This window comes from Musca autumnalis, unplaced genomic scaffold (genome assembly GCF_047663935.1).
Source record: "Musca autumnalis isolate F117 unplaced genomic scaffold, ASM4766393v1 scaffold_5, whole genome shotgun sequence".
Classification (NCBI taxonomy): Eukaryota; Metazoa; Arthropoda; class Insecta; order Diptera; family Muscidae; genus Musca; species Musca autumnalis.
Window position 1 is genome coordinate 210,493,258 of NW_027412088.1, and position 19,694 is coordinate 210,512,951.

The 19,694-nt window shown below is 35.1% G+C and overlaps 2 protein-coding genes across 2 annotated transcripts; one reads left to right on the forward strand and one right to left on the reverse strand.

Moving 5' to 3' along the window:
• The first annotated feature begins 7,374 nt into the window (after positions 1-7,374).
• row (zinc finger domain-containing protein relative of woc) lies at positions 7,375-14,764 on the forward strand. The gene is made up of 11 exons (XM_073955031.1): positions 7,375-7,707; positions 9,143-9,450; positions 9,810-10,226; positions 10,346-11,175; positions 11,244-11,334; positions 12,043-12,848; positions 12,917-13,052; positions 13,131-13,234; positions 13,287-13,414; positions 13,490-14,442; positions 14,498-14,764. The coding sequence occupies exons 1-10, from the start codon at positions 7,574-7,576 to the stop codon at positions 14,310-14,312; spliced, it is 3,777 nt and encodes a 1,258-aa protein (XP_073811132.1). The 5' UTR covers positions 7,375-7,573; the 3' UTR covers positions 14,313-14,442; positions 14,498-14,764.
• On the reverse strand, positions 14,387-17,242 carry LOC141386483 (nischarin). The gene is made up of 4 exons (XM_073955053.1): positions 16,881-17,242; positions 16,588-16,821; positions 15,648-16,536; positions 14,387-14,942 (listed from the first exon to the last, which is right to left on the reverse strand). The coding sequence occupies exons 1-4, from the start codon at positions 17,094-17,096 to the stop codon at positions 14,794-14,796; spliced, it is 1,488 nt and encodes a 495-aa protein (XP_073811154.1). The 5' UTR covers positions 17,097-17,242; the 3' UTR covers positions 14,387-14,793.
• Positions 17,243-19,694: the final 2,452 nt, after the last annotated feature.

Sequence of the window (19,694 nt, forward strand, 5' to 3'; positions counted from 1 at the left end):
AGAACCTGCAAGAAGCTACTATTTTGTACTACGATAGTTTTCCTTTATGTTATCGGAAAAAATAGTAAAAATTATTAGATTCTTGCAGTTCTGGAACAAACCATTTGTTTTGAAAAGTTGTAGAAATACTGAATTACCTTAACAAAACGATGAAGCATACAGCGATGTAAAATCTAATCTCTCAAATCTTGGTAGGATATGCACAAATATTTCTGTATAAATGACTAAATTATCGACAATGAAGGAGTCAAAACGGCTGTTTATGGGTACTTCAATATTTGCGCCCCTAGAAAAAAAATATATTGAAGATTAGAATATAAACCAATATTATCAATTCTTCCAAATAAAAATCAAAAAAGCTAGAAAATAGACACGTTCCAACTCGTCTATAGAGACTCGGGTTGTAATGGTGGTGTGTAAAATCCTTGTATTTTTCAAAAAAAAAAAAAAAAAAAGCATTTAGTTCTGACTTTATAATTTTCTTTAAATCGACTTTTTCTTTTATGGGCCGATTCCGTACAGCGAGGCGAGTCATGTCGCGTCGTCTATCGTCTCTGTGACAAAATTTAAAAAATGCACTACGTACAGCGATAGAAAATAATCGTCGATAACAAGTTATTTTTATTTTTTTTTTTTCATTTTATTTTTATTCGTTAGTAAAAATGTACGGCGACAGCTAATTTTTTTGGCGACAAAATTTGACGACGTCAGGCGATATTGCCATACGGAATCGAAAAATTGCATTTGGCAAGGCGACACGACTCGCCTCGCTGTACGGAATCGGCCCATTAATGTATCACCAATGGTGCAGAAGAGTCAGCGTAACATTTCCCCATGGTAGAATAAAGTAAAGGTAGGCCACAGCTAACAGCTAATTACAATTTTTTTCTTTTTATAGCGGGGTACACACGATCAGTTTTGACTGTCGATTTTTCGGAATTATCGATAACTGTCCAACCGTCCAGCAACCACAAAATATTTTGTGGTTGCCTGATGACTGATAAAAGTGAACGGCCACACTGGCAAGCAACCGATTATTTGAGCAAAACTGACAGTCAAAACTGATCGTGTGTACCCCACTTATGGCCTAATCCATGGTACAATTACTTAGGTAGATGCATGGTACAATAAGAAAGGTAGATGCATCGGCGAATTGCTACAACAAAGCAACTTTTTTGTAATGTAAACTGTCAAAATTTTCGCCAAATGGTCTCTTGTTGTCTCTTTTTATCGCTTGTGTTTGTCTCATGCATGGTACAATTAAATAGGTAGAAACAACGGCGAATTGCTACAACAAAGCAACATTTTTTGTAATGTAAAATGTCAAAATTTTCGCCAAATGGTCTCTTGTTGTCTCTTTTTATCACATGTGTTTGTCTATAAAGTGAACACATGCTATCTCTTATTTACCGAATCATATGGTTTTTTGTTTTGATTTTTCATGGCGAATTCCTAGTTTTTTGACGTTTTAGATTCGATCAGCTGGGCTGAGGCATCTACCTAATGGTCTCATGGTACAACTACTTAGGTAGAAACATCGGCGAATTGCTACAACAAAGCAACTTTTTTTGTAATGTAAACTGTCAAAATTGTCGCCAAATGGTTTCTTGTTGTCTCTTTTTATCGCTTGTGTTTGTAATGTGAAGTGAACACATGCTATCTCTTACTTAGGTCGCCATCAGACCATCTGCTTTTTCACATGTATGAATCAGCTGTTCTGTATATTAGTATACCCAAAGTGACAACATACATGTGAAAAAGCAGATGGTCTGATGGCGGCCTTACCGAATCATATGGTTTTTTTGTTTTGATTTTTCACAGCGAATTCCTAATTTTTTGACGGTTTAGATTCGATCAGCTGGGCTGAGGCATCTACCTAAGTAATTGTACCATGGTTTGACTATAAAGTTTTTTGTTTTGATTTTTCATGGCGAATTCATAATTTTTTGACGTTTTAGATTCGATCAGCTGGGCTGAGGCATCTACCTTTCTAATTGTACCATGGGTAGATGCCTCAGCATCGCATGAAAGTTTTAGCGTGTAACATAAGAGTAAAGGGTTGTTTACACCATCTATCAATGTCGTATGAGATGTCAAATTTTCTACCTGCGAATGTTGTACACATAGTGTGACCACTATGAAAATTTTCATCTATCAAAATGATTTGGCAACTCATATGTAAATTTTTCATTTAGGGAGCGCTCTATTTGATACGGCATTCTTGTATGTAAACATAAATTTATCAGCTGTTTTCTGGCATTCTCAAAAAAAGAAAAACAAAATCTTTTAAAAAGGAAAATGGAAAGTTATGTATATTTAAATATTTAGAAAAGTAAACAAAGAGTGTTTATAATGTAATTTTCAGATCGATTGGTCGAAAGAAGCAGTCTTGGAAATGATTGCTTTGTGGCAAAAACATAAATGCCTCTATAACCCCAAAAACCTATTCTACCACAACAAACATGCTAGATATTCATTTTCTTTTAACCAAAATTAAAATTTGCGCAAATTTGCAACTCAACAATAAATGTAAACAATGACAAAAACAGCTGTTTTTATATTTATAGGTTATGTCATACGAAAATAACACTTGTAGGTATGAACGCACAAATTGAAAGTTGTATGGATGACGTCAATTTTGACAAACATAGAGAATGTCGAATGGGTGAAAGAAATGACAGCTCATATGACATTGATAGATGGTGTAAACAGCCCTTAAGGGAACACTTTGCGGGTAAAAAGTGGTAAAAACTGGTAGCCTCAGGCACATAAAGGAACACGACTAAAATGCTTATAATTTCGGCGACGAATAAAAAGCAGTCGTAAAGTTCTACTAATAGCAAGAATGTTGTCAACATTTTTTTGAACTTTTCATTCATAATTTTCCGTTTTAATTTTACCGATTTTTGTTGGTAAATTAAAAAAATGTGTTAGAGAATCGCACAACTGCATTGTGGTCGAACTTATATGGGAAGAGTGGCCAAAAATACTTCCTGTGCAGATATCAATACGAAATTTTCAGTAAAGGCTAGTTTAAAAAAACATTGTTCCACAATATCCCATACGGGACAAGGGAGACTTCTCTAGTTTAGCAACACAGGATCACAAAAAATTCAACATAGGTCCAACTTTAGGTATATCCCCCATAGAACGGTACCCCCTGATTCCTGGCATTTAGGGGGTCTTGACCACATCTTTCAATGAAATTGGCTAAAATTTGGCTATCGGTATTCCCTAGTGTTAGAAAACCTTCTTGCAAAATTGTTTTGAATAGAGTCCACTTTTGTATAGGGTCCCCATATAATGGTACCGCCCGATTTACGGTTTTATATAAACTATTAATTTGAAATGGCCCAAATGCCACTAAATCTTTCCTGGAGGTAGGCTTCCCCGGAAAATTGTCGATTAATGTAGGTCGACCCTTTGTTGTCCCCATAAATCGGTACCGCCCAATATTCGGTATTTTAGGGTTCTAGCAGTAATAATCAATCAAACTGGCTGAATTTTCCAAATTTTACATTGAGGACCACATTTTGACGTATCCCTCATATAACTGAACCCCACAGTATCTCTTCTATATACTTAAAAAGCTGAAATGTGCAGGTGAAATTTGAAAAAAATGACAAAAACACTCTGAAAGGTACCCATAGTATTTTGGGAACAAGTTCCAAAGTTGCGGAAATTTGCAGCTGATATTTTGAAAATACTTATGACTACTACTTATCTTCTAAAAAAAATTCGTTGGGGGAAAGAGGGGGAACATAACTAAAACTTTACATAAAATTAATTATATCTTTGTGTTTATTTCAGCTTAAGTCCATATTTTGTTGTAATTCAATTGTTTGAATAACAACAAAATATTTTAAAGTGGATATGAAATTGATTAGTTGCGGGCGAAGGGTAGGGAATACTATAGTTTCAGTTGTCGCCAAACAACTTCATCAGTTCCCTTTTTCGCCGACTCTGTATCGATAAACAGGTCAATAAAGCCATCTAGCAAAGTCCCGGGCCACACTACAGTAATTTCATTGAAATTTTAATATGAAATTATGCGTCTCTAGATCGACGTCCATAGTAGAGTAAAATCATAAAATTGCTGTAGTGGGGAATTCGATTTAAGAACACCTAATTTCATGAAATTTTTTAATGAAATTCACGCTAGTGTGGACCGGGACAAAATAAACAAAATGAGAAATTTGCTGTATGTCCCTAAAGCTGTTTACCCTACAATTTGAGTCGAACTAAAGAATTTTATATCCACCACTGTTAAGCTGAAATAAACACAAAGATGTAAAATTCTGCAGTCCAACAATAAAAAACGCCAACAACTAAAATTAATTATACTGAAGAAATGACCTTCAGTCAAAACACGTTGTTCCAGAACGGCACTTATTAAATGTTTACATTTTATTTATTTTTTATTGACGTCGCCGCCAAGCGCTTTTATTGTGTTTGCGATCGATTCTATTGATATCGATCGTCATTGTGATTTATCATGTTTTCTGTTTGTGATGTTGATAGTTATCGCAGTTTCCTCCATTCTCTCTCTTTGACAATATCTGATTAAGGCATTTGATATTTGCAATGCCATTATTCTTCGTATTTGTCTTTTTGCAGTCAAAGGAGAAGGTGAAAAACTGCGGTAAGTATCAGCAATGATATTTGTTATTGTAATTTGTACTAATGACTTTACATTTTTAGAAATAAACGCGATCAACTGTATAACATGTTTTATGCAGTAAATATAAACAAAATTGTTTAGCGTTCAACGCAAGCCATCCTTCTTTGACGTTTAATCCATAACACACGTATTCAATCATGGTAGAACAAGAAAAGGTAGCAGCAATACCCAGCTGACTGAACTGGGTTGTAGTGTTAGTGTCAAATTCCATTCGACATTTTATGTATTTATTTCTATGTTCGATGTATATTAGGGATATATATTTTTGAAGAACAAATTTATTCATCAGAAAAAAAAACTATTTCCCATAAAGACGGCCTCATATCATTGACATGTAACCTCCTCCAGGTCCGAACGACATGCCGCACACTAAAACACCGCTTATAGAGGCGGTACAATATTTGTTAATATGTGTGGTATTTTCTTAAACTTGAAAAGAATGAAGCCCTAATAAACATGTGCTTTTTTGTTTTCAAAAGCAAATGATTGAAACATCTTCTCTTTTTTCAATGAATTACCAGCGACCCGAAACATTTTTGCAAGTATTCTATTTTCTGCGAGAAATTATGCATTTAGTGGAATGATATGGAAACATTCAAATTGAAAATCTAACGAGTTTTCATTCATGTTTTCCAAAATATTCAATCAAATGTGAAAAATTATTAGTTTTTTTAAATTCCAATAATTTATAGACATTTCCTTGTTTTGTTTACATTTACGTTGACACTAAGGTTTACAAACAAAAACAAATTCCTTTGTGGTTGTTGTTCGAGTTGTATTTGTTGTAGTATTAACTTTACCTTGTATTTGTTCTACCATGGTATTCAATAATTAATCCCAAAAATTAACAAAAGCAAAACTGCATAAAGGCTTTACCTAATTAATTGCGTGTTGCGTGTTCGTTCGAAAAAACAAAAACAAAATACATGTATTTCAAATTGACAACAAAAACAAATACATGTATTTTGTTTTTTTTTTTTGAACGCAACACGCAATTAATTAGGTAAAGCCATAAAAATTAACTTAATACATTAGCTGTGTTCCAGAACTAAAAATTTTTTACAATTTTTACGACTTTTACACATTTTACTCGAAAAAGCGTTCCCGTACACAAAAAAGTTGTAAAATGTTCACTTCTCTTTAAACAAAAATGGCGCTGAATGACGCTCTCTTTAAAAACTTTTACACGACAAATTTGGGCGAGTAAAAAAATAGAACATGGTTGCCGGCGTCTGATTGGCTGATACGCCGACTTTGACGTTTGTTCCAGTTTTTTGACGTATTTTCCATTTTTCCGTTCCCGAACTATTTCAAAAAACTTGTGTGTGAGAACAAATTTTTTGCAGTTCTCTCTTTTACGAGTTTTACCATTAAAAGGTACAGGAACGAAGCTATTGTTTTTCAATATTCGAATTAAGTTTGGTCTATGTCCCAATTTACATTGGGCGAGTTTAATTGCGGCAATTGTCATTTTGTAGGAGAGAGAGGTGAGGCATATGGTAACCCTTTGCCTCTCAGCACCCTCTCTCACCTACAACTGACAATTGCCGCAAGTAAACTCGCCTAATGTAAATTGGGACTAAATAGAGTTCATTTAGTTTGATATTAATATTTTACTTTCACCTAACTTTTTCACTGAATTCACCTCGAAATACAACCTGTTAAAGTTTCTCTTTTTTGGTGCTATTCTCAAAGAGAACAGTAAGAAGTAATCCATAACAAATTTATTTTAGAGAAATTTAACATGTTAGGACATGGTAGAACAAATATAAGGTAAAGTAAATACTACAACAAATACAACTCGAACAACAACCACAAAGCAATTTGTTTTTGTTTGTAACGTTACTGCCAGTTGTATTTGTAAACAAAACAAGGAAATGTCTATAAATTATTGGAATTTAAAAAACTATTAATTTTCCACATTTGGTTGAATATTTTGGAAAACATGAATGAAAATTCGTTACATTTTCAACTTTTATGTTTCCACATCATTCCACTAAATGCATAAATTCTCGCAGAAAGTAGAATTCTTGCAGAAAAGTTTGGGGTCGCTGGAAATTCATAGAAAAAGGAGAATCTGTTTCAATGTTTTGTTTTAGAAATCAAAGAAGCACATGTTTATTAGGGCTTTATTTTTTTAAATTTTAACAAAATACCTCACATATTAACAAACGTTGTATCGCCTCTACAAGTGGTGATTTACTGCGCGGCTTATCGTTCGAACTTGGAGGAGGTTACATATCATTGATATGAAGAAGTCTTTCTGGGAAATGGTTTTTTCCGAATGATATTTTTTTTTTCTCAAAAAATATATGTCCCTAATGTACATCGAAATAGAAATAAATGTATAAAATGTCATATGAAATTTGACACTAACGTTACAACCCAGTTCAGTCAGCTGTGTATTGCTGCTACCTTTTCTTATTCTACCATGGTAAAACTTGAAGATTCTTGAACGTAAAGGAACAAAGCTATAATTTAAAAAAATGATTTAGGGCGAAACCTATAGCCCTGCGTGTGCGTTCAAAAATACAAAAACAAAATACATGTATTTGTTGTTGTTTTGAATTTAAAATACATGTATTTTGTTTTTGTATTTTTGAACGCACACGCAACACGCAGAGCTATAGGTTTCGCCCTTAGAAAACATCAGCTAACAGCCGCCGCCGACAAATTTGCTCGCCGCAGGTCTCTGTCCAACAGTCGTAACACACGCCGCCGTTTGAATAGTGTATAAACCGCCGCCGTGAAATCAATTTCGGCTCTGTTTTTCTTTTCTGACGCCAAGAATCGACTTATTGGATTTCTTTGGAATATAGAAATATAGAAAAAATTTAGAGATAAAAAATAATTAAACCAATTAAATCTGTTCTGTCTATGTGACATAAAGGGATGACAATGAAGGTTACTAAAAGTGATTTACCATTGGAGCTTGAGTGTTGGGTTGAAGAATTGTCACCGGCTCAACTATCTGCGTACGAAAAAGTTGCCAATGAACATAACGCCATCAAAAATGCTCTGAAGAGGTAAAACAAAGCCAAATTATTACTAAAATCATTTGCTCTGTTCCAAAACCTGCAAGGATCTACAATTTTTTAATACGATAACAATTTTTTCTTTATGTTATTGAAAATATAGTATTAGATTCTTGCAGTTTGGAACAGATAAATTATTATTAAATTATTATTATTAGGGTAACATTTGGTAAATACAGTTAGTCAACTAAATTATTGCAAACGATGAATTTATAAAAATGTAGGGAACAAATTGAATACTCTACCAGCTGACGGAAAAAATCTGAAAAATTTTTTTAAATTGTAATTTTTTTCTAAGTAGCTGCCTTCGGCCGGGGATTTGAGACTTTCTCCTATGGACAGGAGCCAATTAGGGCACGGACATGTAGATCCATAATTTTGATGGCAGGCCAAAAATAGTAACCCCACGAATTGACAAAAAAATGATTAAAGAAATTGACGAAAGACCCCAAAGTAGCACCAGAAAAATTGCTTTTTCTAATTAAAAAAGATTTTGGAGTAAATGTGTCACATGGAAAAGTCAGAAAAGTGCTAAATAGTAACAAGCCTTCATCACAATATATAGAAACTATTCAGACTTGTTACAGACAACTTTAAATGCCATCTTTGGTATTGGGATGACGTTATATTTTCTGATGAGACTAAAATAATGCTGTACTATCACGATGGGCCTCAAAAAGTATTGCGAAAACCCCTTACAGCCATAGAAAACAAAAATTTAATACATACCGTAAAGTTCGGAAAACTGTCAATATGGTATGGGGTTGTATATCAAGCAGTGTATCAAGTATTATTTAGATGTTCTAAAAAATTATTTAACCAACAGCGTCAATAAATTTGGGCCTATTGACCCTGAAAATTCAAACAAATTGCAATATAAGTACTACCGAGACAACGGCCCTAAGCATAAATCTTAATTATGTAGGACTTGGTTGTTATACAACTCCACCAATTATATTTACACTTCAATCTAAAGTCTAGATATTAACCCCATCGGAGAAAAAAGTCGGCAATATGTCGCCCACTAAAAGAAGAGACTAAATAAAATGATTTAAAAAAAATATGGCAAAATATGCCATTGGAATATTATTACATTCCGAAATATATTTATTAAGTTCCGAGACGTTTACAAGCTGTTATTGGTGCCCAAGGTGGGTTTCAGTGGGTGAATTTTGCAATTCTTTAATTGACAGTGCAAAATAATGAGCTGTTCTCCTTTTGTTAGTTTTAATAACATTTTTAGTGAAATTTTGCAATTTTTTTATTTTATTTTAATTATAAACATGCGTAAGAAATAATCTGTTAACAAAAATATTAATAATGATGTTTATACCAATAAAATGATGTTTTATTTAAAATTTTGTAATAATTTTGGTTTTGCAATAATTAGGTTGACTAACTGTATATATATTTCTTCTTTTTATAGCGCCCTTACAGCCAATGAAGGAAAGGAGTTGTTTAATGGCCAAGTTTTCCAGGCATATTCGTTTAAGGGGAAGGTGTTGCAGGAATTGAAAGAAGCTACTTTACCACCAAAGAAGCAGACGAAAAATGACGAAGGTGACAAATCTCTTACACGTTCCGGACGAAAAAGGGCGCCGAACTTTGTTTATTTGGAATCTTCCGACGAGGAGGAAGATGATGTGCCATTGGCAAAGAGAATAGCCACAGCCAATGCAAAAGGTAGTAAGGGGGCTGGTTTGGATTCAACACCCTCAAAGAGCGGCAAAAAAGGTAAGTTCGTAGATACTTTGTAGTGTACGCCATACAGTTTGTCAACTAATGTATTATAAAACCAGAAATTAACAGAAATTGTAACAATATTAATTGTTCATTTATGGCAAAGTAAATCAATACATTGTTTTGAAGACCAATAGCAAGAGGTCAGCACAAAAAACTTGTTGTCATTCATAAATGAGCAATTAATATGCAATTTGTTACAACGTTTTTGCAATTCATTAGTTGACAAACTGTACATATAAATATCAACATATCATTGTGCCATGCAACATGAACATCCATTGAATTGCTTTCAATTTACTTTTTTGCAAGTTTTTTATATACATATGTGTAAAATGATAATTCTCTTTCAGGAGACAGCAAAAAAGATCTGGTTACACCAGGAAAGAGTGGACTCAAAGGTGCTAAGGAGAACAAGTCATCCAAGAATGTAAAAACGGAAGAGACATCTCCTCCAGCTCCAAATTTCAGACCATCAGAAGACTCGGCAGTCGGTGGTTTGATTGTTGGTTCTGATAATAAGGATGGGAAAGGTTCAAAGGAGAACAAAGATGGAAAGTTACAAGGCAAGACCTTCCCGTCTTTGGTCGTTTTGGCTAAACCGTGGCTCAAAGTTAAAGATATGTCGGCCACACGCAATAAATTGGATTCCAAAGTTAAATTGGTGTTAATGCTGACACCAAACAAGTTCACCGAGTGGTTGATTCAAGAAGGCCTTCTTAAGGCGGAACAAAAATGTGCAAACCATAAGAACAATGACTTGAAATTAGGTAAGATTTTATGTGGTTGTTTTGTTGATGTCTTGTGCATGAACGTGTTCAGAGTACATAAGTCTTGTGCAGACACCCAGGGATCGGTTGCCAAAAATTAATAAGTTATATTTAAACAGGTGTATATTCGGATGCTTCTAAATTCCCATATACGGGTGGCTATGTATGGATTAGTGAATGCTGCCCAACACGATTTGTTTCGGTTTTCCATGGATCTATTTTTGAAAGTGCACCCCATCCCCCATCATGCATTCTTAAGCTCATCTATCACTGGGCATGTCAAACAAATATTCAGAATGTTGTACAATGGGTAAAGGTAGACAATGTATATATAAAAGGTGTATATACATGGTTACGGGCCATTTGCACACTGGCCGTACATCAAAAGTGTAAAAAGTTGGGTGGACCTGATAAATTCGTTGAAGTTGGTGTAATATCATTCGGAACAACATCCCAAGATGGCCAGCAACGGCAGTTGAAAGTTGAAGTTTTGGGTGTATTAGATTACGCAGAGAAAACCATTAGGCTTCGCGCTGTAGAGCCTCTCTCCGACTCGGACCGTAATTACAAGAAGCGTTTCCAAGTTATATTGGAGCCCCTTCAACGGTGGGTCCACAAGGACAGTACAATATGCATTGATTTGACTGTTGACAAAATGACATTATATTCGATGGGTTTCAAAAATGTCGTTCAAGCTGCGGCAGCTGACAATACTGCCAAACATACAAATTCGGCCGTCATGGACTATTTGCGACGTATTGTTCCTCGAATGTTCCAAAACACATTGTCCTTGCTCTCGAGACAAATGATTCAACAGTTCCTCGACGAGTTGGTGTGGCGTGAACAGTTTGGCACTTACGCCTTGCAAGCATTCAACAATATCACAACCCACATTGCCGAGCAAACACGCATCAATTGCAATGAATCCCTAACCCAACGTCTGTACCATGTAAGTCAAAATTCGTTATCTCATATGTATCTTATTTATGATTAATATCGACTTTTCCTCTATTACAGGTAGCCACAAATCCATTTAAAGACTGGAGTGTCTTACCAGCCAATGCCAAGGAAATTCCAGCCAACACAACACCCAAAAGACTAAAGAAACGTTAGTATAAATAGTGTGTACCTGAACGTAAAGAAACAGAGTGACGAATATTGCCACTTGAGGCTAAAACATATGACATTTTTTATATGACCCAAACTATGTTATTTTCCTTACTTGCGAAAATTTTCGTTAGCATTTATTATCTAATCCCTTAAATAGTAGTAAAACTATATCTTTTCACCATACATCTAAATCTTAATACTTACTAAGTATGGATAAATTAGTATGTTATGTTTGTCATGTTTTCTAACGTTAATTATTGGACTCCCAACCCTATTTTTTTTTTTTGTTTTCTATCATTTGGCGTAGAAAATTATTTAAAATAAGATCGGTGGGTCCAGCAGCTTGTTTCTATTTACCGTCTGAAATATTATTTTCATTGTTTTCTCTTAAGATGATGTTTGTAACACATGGTAACTACACCATGTTGTAATATGCAACATACATATCTCTCCAGGCTTTTTAACTAATATCTAATATTGAACAAAAAGCATAATTCCTGTGTTTTCATTTTCTGTTATTACGAATAAATTTTTTGCTTTCCCAAAAATGTCTTTCTTTCATTCGGTCTTGTAATTCTGCTTCGACTGCGAAGTGTTTCTCTTCGCCTTATGTATGTTTTCATTATGCTTTTTGTTGTAACACTCTTCTGCAGTGTGAGAGAATCGACGAGGATAAAATTGATTTCGATTTGTCATTTATTTTTAGCAATTAACGAGGCGGATTATGTTAACAATGAAAAGGTGAACATAAAGAACATTAAAAAAGAGAAGGAAGATGACGTAAGTGCTTCGACTTCTGCCGCCAAAAAGGCAAATGGCAAAAAAGACGAGTACAAAAAGTCAGGATCTAGCAAGACGGCTACACCTACGTCGAAAGGAGGTACCTCTGTCGCCGGTACGAAAAAAGATTCTACTGCAATAGGTAAAAAACCATCAATAGATAGTGGCAAGCCTATGAAAAAGGAGAAAGAAGATGACGAACTCAAGGGCTTAGAAGAGATGTACTACGGTATTTTGGAGGGACATGAGAAGTATTATGAAGAATTCCCCTTGAAACCGGTTACAAAGATGGAAGAGGGCACAATGAATCTTTATGCTACTCATGTGGAATGCCCTATATGTGACACAGCCACTACATTCGACTCGAACGAGAAACTTCAAACTCACTTAGTTTCTCATCTCAATATTGATGGAAAAAATCACAATTTGCAGTGTCTCTTTTGTTTGGAAAAAATGGACTCGGAGTCCGTATTGGCCAAACATAATAGCATTATGCATCCTGAGGAAACGAAAAGCTCAAATTCGGCATCATACCGCTGCCTCATATGTTTCAATCGTTTCAATTCTTTAAACTTCCTGACATCTCATTTACAAAACAAACACTCTATGCTGGAACTCCCATACCATTGCCAAGCTTGTGGTTATAGAACATCATCCCATCGTGATGCAATTCGTCATTACTATGATGACCACAAGCATCACAATTTCCTGCAATGTCCACATTGTTTGGATGTAAGATATTGATGAGGTACTTTGTTTTCTGCAGCAATAATAACTATAACTTCTTTTTCTTCCTACAGATATATCGTTTTGTTTACAAGGGTAAAATTAATCAGAGTAACATTGAAAACTATTACATGCACTTGCGCCAGCATATGGGTAAAAAAGATCCCAATCTGAAATGCTCCAAATGTTCTCTGACATTCTTGGATAAGGGTAATATTGAATACATAGATGGTCTTCATCGTAATTAACACGTTTTGAATTTCGATCTCTCTCATTCTCTATTTAAAGGCGCTTTGAAGCAACATATCTCCAATCATCATACTAGTTTGTGGAAGAACTCTGCACATGTTCGAAAATTATTGAAAAATTCGATGCTTATTCAGCCACCCAAGGTAAATTCTATTAAAATATAAAGTGCAGTTTTGTAACCGTTGTGTATTGTAGGTCCGTAGCCACCACAAGGAGCCGTTACCTTACACTCTACAGTCAAAAATAGGAGAATTTTTCGCCTTCATTGATGGATCCATCTGCGCCGAGTGTAATGCAGAAATTATTAGCGAAAATCATTTCATGTAAGTAAATTGTCCCATATGCCAACTGTTTTAGAAATTTCAATTATTTTTCCCTTTGCAAATGTGCGTGCTTAGCGGAAATTTGAAGTGCAATAAATGCAATTACAAGACTTCATGTGAACGAGCAATGTTCCAACATACCAGTGACTGCAACGGCAGCAATGGCACTAAGGATATTATGGAAATGCCGCTTCCCAATGAGATGCACTGTATATGTGGCTTTTCCACAGCTAATGGAAACAACATGGCATATCACTTGGCCACATGTGGCCAAAAATCGGCATATCCTTCTTTGCAGATGGCACAAGAGAATACCGTTAAACGTAACATGCTTGACATGCTCGGTTTGGTCAAACGTGATGGTGAAGCGGGTGGCGAGTGTGAGGGGGATCAAGCTGCTGGCAGTTCCTTTGTGACCAACATTGTCGACAGTAATGACATTTCGGAGGATCAACAACAACATGGAGATGGTAATCGCACAAGCGACGACAATTTGCCACATTCTGACGATGCCATGGACACCCAGTCATCTTCGCTGGCACCCGACCAAACGCCAATACCCTTTGGACAAATGGACGCAACTCCGGTCGAACAACAACATCACACGTCCCAGCATTATGGTCAAATTGTAGACAACAATAGCCATTTGCAAGCCGCTGCTCAGCCACAATACCATATGGGTTTTGCTCAAAACGAAGTTGCACCGCATACATTAAACGCAGCCGACATTGATATGCCCCTAATTGGCGAATTGGCTGATCCTAATCCACCACCAACCCCTCAATTCTTGGGAGAGGTTCATACACCCATGTTCGATCCAGCTGCTGCTGCTGATCAACATTATCACCAGATGATGCAACAGCATCATCACTTACAACAACACCATCAGCAACAATGAAAATGACCCAAAAATGTCAGGGATCGCTTGCCCACCATACCGCCCTGGCAATATTACTAAACATGCACTGGATGTTGTGTTGACATTGTTTTATTTTATTGATAAAATCAAACTGTGGCGATAATCAAAGGTAAAAGACGTCAGTAACTTTAAAATATTTACTAATAACTAATAAATACTTTTAGATTCGACAACCCGTAAAAATTGCAATAACAATGGGAATACATATGAACAAAAACACAAAACCTACTGCACCAATAAAGACGGAACTAATTGTCACGTAATATACATTGAAAAACGATTACAACAATATTTTGCATAAAACAATGATAAATCCATACAGTTCTTTTAGATTACACACAATTGAAAAACATAAATTTATATTTTATACAATCAAAATAATACATAAATAAATCCACATTTATGGTTACTATTTTAAACCATTATAGGGACTTATAGGTCTTTTTGTGGTAGTACTTTTTTACTGTTGCGGTTTTTGCCTTAATCGAGATATTAGAATTGCTGACAATACTAAAGCGGTGTCCAATTCCTGCTGGGTACCTTTTTCGCTGTCCAATACAATTTCCGATGCCCGATCGTGAAATCTAGATAAGACTCTTGGCCGATAATCTGTAAGATATTACAAAATTAATCTTATATACATGTAGAAACTCAAATGTAGGCTGACTTCCGAAACATCAATCATCGGGTATGTGATGAAAACCGAATCGACTCGATTTGCAGAATCGAAATGGTATATAATCGGAGTGCATTTGATGATATAGATGGTTTTGCTTAGCAAATGCCCCTTATTTGAATAATATTTTTAATATCCATTTTCAATTTTATTAAAATATTTACCAAAGTTAGAGATATACGATTTCGATTTATGGCAAAACGAGTCGAATCGTTTCCCATCACATGCCTGATTGTATCAACTTTCTTCCTGATGCTAATTTTGTGTGTATTCTGCGTTTCAAATGCAGATCAGTGACGTTTTGGATTGCAATACTTCGCATTAATTGGCTGACTTCCGAAACGTCAGTTGCTTTGTAGTCGTGCATGAAACTAGGGATTCTTAGATCGAGGTCCATACTGGAGTAATTTTATGAAATTGCAGTAGTGGGGAAACACGATCTAAGAACCCCTCGTTTCATGCATGACTACAAAGGAACTGACGTTTCGGCAGTCAGCCATTTTGTATCACAGCGATATGGATTATGATGCTTAAGACATTTTCAGACAATAACAAAGCAACTGACGTTACGGAAGTCAGTCTACGGCACTAAGTTTGGGACAAGGCAGATTTGATAAACCATGATTTGGGTTACATACCAACGCTACTTGCCAAGGGATTGCCTGTCAATCGCAATGTCTCCAACAAAGGAAGCGATGCTACATTATCCACTTCTTCAAGGTCATCTATGAGATTGCAGCTTATATCTAGATTTACTAGTGACAAGAGTTTCCTTAGGCCTCTTATGCTTTTCAATTTGTTTTGGGATAAATTTAAAGTAACTAGATTTCCCAACTCCAAGTGCCAATCATTACAATCAGCTATTAGATTTATTGATAAGTTCAATACTTGTAAATGAGGAAGCTCTGCTAAATTTTTAATATTGCGCAGGCGGTTTTGTTCAAGGCTCAACACTCGTATTTGTGGCACTGTTCGGATACTTTCGTCGATTTGCGTAAGCAGATTACTGGTAAAATCAAGTTCAGTTATATTGTGCCACGTGCGATTTGTTGTAACAGACGTCTTGATCAAAGATGTAGACATATTGGACGATGGACGATTCAGTGATACATCTTCCGTTGATGGAATATCAATCGAGGTATTCTTGTGAACATCGTCGCACAACAAAACTTGATTGATGGATGTAATAGTGGTATTGTGTACACATATTTTCTGTAGAGAAGGCTTCAATAGAGCTATGTCAATAATATTTTCCGAAGGAATGGCGAATATTTTCAAACAAATTAGATTTCGAAATGCGTTTAAATTAAACTTTAAATTTTTCGGAATTATATTACTGCGACCAATTGGAACATCGACAGTATTATAGTCGTTGCCAAAAGTATCATCGCTGCCTTTGACTGGTGTTATTTGGATGATGGTGAGTTGAGAACAGAAATCCAAAACGTGTGAAAAGTCAAATTTACCTCTGTGTTCTATACTTTCTGGGGGACAGGGTAAGTTTAAACGTTCACTTATGGCATAAACCTAAATACGGAAATTAATAATGAGAATTGATATTTCTGCACACATACAAACCTCAAGAGCGGAGAAATGTAACTCTTTTTTCGTCCTCAGTATATCTTCACCATTTTCATTAAAATGCATGGCCAAATCTTGCAATAAATAGACGATATCATATCGGTTAAATTCTAGAAACTCTGCCAGTACTCGGGGAAGTTGTATGCGAAAGAAGACTAACAATTCCTTAAGATATTTCTCAAGTAGTGTACGGCGTTGTTCAAGAAAAGTTGGGTTTTTATTTCCGACTATCTGAAATTGTTTTTTAAATAGCTATTATTTGTGATTTGTGGGCTCATTAAAGGTTTCACCTTCTTTGGAGGCAGAAGCTTCTTTGATATGCTTATTTCCTCAACCAGTTTTTCATTTAGATTATCGAAGTCTTTGTAGCGACGAGTCACTATCCATTCTATAGGGCCAACTCGAATATTGATGTCATAAAACGTAACAGACTGCGAAGAATCGCTAGTTCTAAATGTAGGCACCGTGATTTCGCAATCTGAGTTCTGGCGAAAATAACAAGACATAGTTTATTTGGTATTTAAGGCTTGAATTATTTTTGTTTTTATTTCATATTAAAATGAAAAAGAAAATTGGGCAACAATAATCAGAATAATCAGGCTTGTATTTTCGTATTTTTGACTTAAACGTCAGTTTTAGCAAGTACAACTCTGACCAAGGCATATTGAATAAGGTAGTCGACTCACGCTACATTTAAAGCCTTTTTACATTAGCACATTATATGATTTCGTTTTACGAAATCCTAGAAATAAATGAAGTTTTTTAGATTTGCTTTTTGAGTCATTTGTTTACACATACACACGCACGCAACACACGTACACAATAATTTTAATTCGAAAAATAGGAATTTCTGTTTTCCTTTTTTATATTGAATATTGTTCTGGAGTAGTCACAACTCAATCAAAAGTTTTTTTTTTTTTTAATATGATTTTTTTTATATAACTTATATATTTTACTATTTTAATACAATCAATTCTTAAACCTTGTATGTTTTGTTTGGAGTAGTTGAACATCCCTCCCACTCCTTGCTGGAGTAGTTTCAATTCATGCATTTAAATCAAAAGTTTTCTGTAAGGAGATGCAAATTTATATGTTTCTTTTTACCCTTTATTATGATGAGTATTCTGTTTTGATTGGAGTAGTTTAACAGCCTTTCCTTATTAATTTTAAGCTACTATATTAAGTTATGCAATTTGTTATTTTAAGCTCAAATGTAGTATACAGCCCTAAGGTTGAAAGACTGGGCATTATAAAATGGAAATAAATTGAAATTGAATTGAAATTTCACAACACATACCTATGTTTATCAACTAATTTGACTTAATTCAAAAACAAAAATCATAATTTTTGCTAGTTTTTTAACCATTTATTCTTTTATTATTGATTGAGTACCTTTGTTTTTCTCCATCATACAACATAAATAGTTGAATTTTTCGTATTAGTATTGTGTTTTCGTGCGTTGTTTAGAATAAATGACGCAGCTATCGTTATTTATTTTTGTATGACAAATGACAAAAATATTGCCTGTTTTAGCAAATAAACGACGAAACAGCCTTAACCAGGCGTTTACACCAGACAGTTTGTCTTCAAATACAACTCTGATTTACTAACACATACATACATTTATCGGCTGTCTCCCAGCTGTCCATCATTTTTTCACAGACAGTCGGGTTAACAAATTTTTGGAATTTTTGTAAAAATAAATGAGATAATAATTGAAATGTGTTGAAAACAAAAGAATGTGAACAAATCGACAATTTTCGTTCATACTTTTACGACCGTTTTTGCAGTTGTCTGGACGCCTATCACACAGGCAAGTTTTGGGTTTTTGACAATCAATACATATACTCAACCGTCCTGTCATGCGTAAAAGCAGGGTTAAACCAGTTTTTCGTGCTAATGTAAGACTATGTTTACATTTACGAAATCCACTCTATTTCATCTGAAAACTCATCCGAAATCGATTGGATTTCATTTGACGTTTGAGCAATGGAATTGACAGTTGAAATCGTGTGGATTTCGTAAATGTAAACATAGTATAACCCTGCGTTTACAAATGACAGGGCAGTTGACTTCATGTATTGATTGTCAAAATCCAAAAACTTGCCTGTGTGACATAGGCGTCCCGACAAGTACAAAAACAAGCTCTGTTCCAGAACTAAAAAGTTTTTATAATTTTTACCACTTTTACACATTTTGCGTTCCCGTACACAAAATTTATATGAAAAACGTTTACGACTTTTTTAATTGCTTGTTTGCATTTTGTATGAGATTTTATTCACAATAATGCATTTTGACAACTGCAGGTTCTCAGCGCGACGTACAAAAATGATTCACCAACCTACCACAACAACGCTCTCTGAACGACAGTATTACCCAAATACGTTGAGTCCAAAATCACATTTAAAACACAAAATCCGCAACCGAAACTTAAATGTTTTCATAAAAAAAAAACATTGTTCCACAACATCCCATACGGGACAAGGGAGACTTCTCTCATATCAATGAGTGCACCCCGATTCATATTTAGCTCAATGATATGGGACCTACTGTTTATCGCCGAGTCCGAACGGCGTGTCCTAAGACACCACTTATAGAGAAGTTTTTCAAGGCTGAAATACTCAGGAAATGTCGCCAACATTACTGAGGGGTATTTTGCCACCGTTGAAAAATGTTTGGTGTTGCCTGGCCGGGGAATCGAACCACCGACCTTCTGCGTGCAAGGCGGGCGTGCATACCATTGCACCACGGTGGCACTAATGTTTTCATTAGTAAAACAAATAATTTTCCTTTGCAATGAATTTTATTCATTTCATGTTTTGTTGGGCTTTTATTTTTAAACTACAAAACACACAAATACAAACAATAACGTTCTGTCAAAGTTAAATTTTCTCAACTTACAAAAAAATGCATCCCTGTAGGCATGGCTTATGCTTGGTTTACATTTACGAAATCCACTCGATTTCAACTGTCAATTACTTTGCGTATACATCAAACGAAAACTCATCTGAAATCCATTGGATTTCATTTGACGTTTAAGCAATGGAATTCACAGTTGAAATCGAGTGGATTTCGTAAATGTAAACCAAGCATTAAAACGTCAA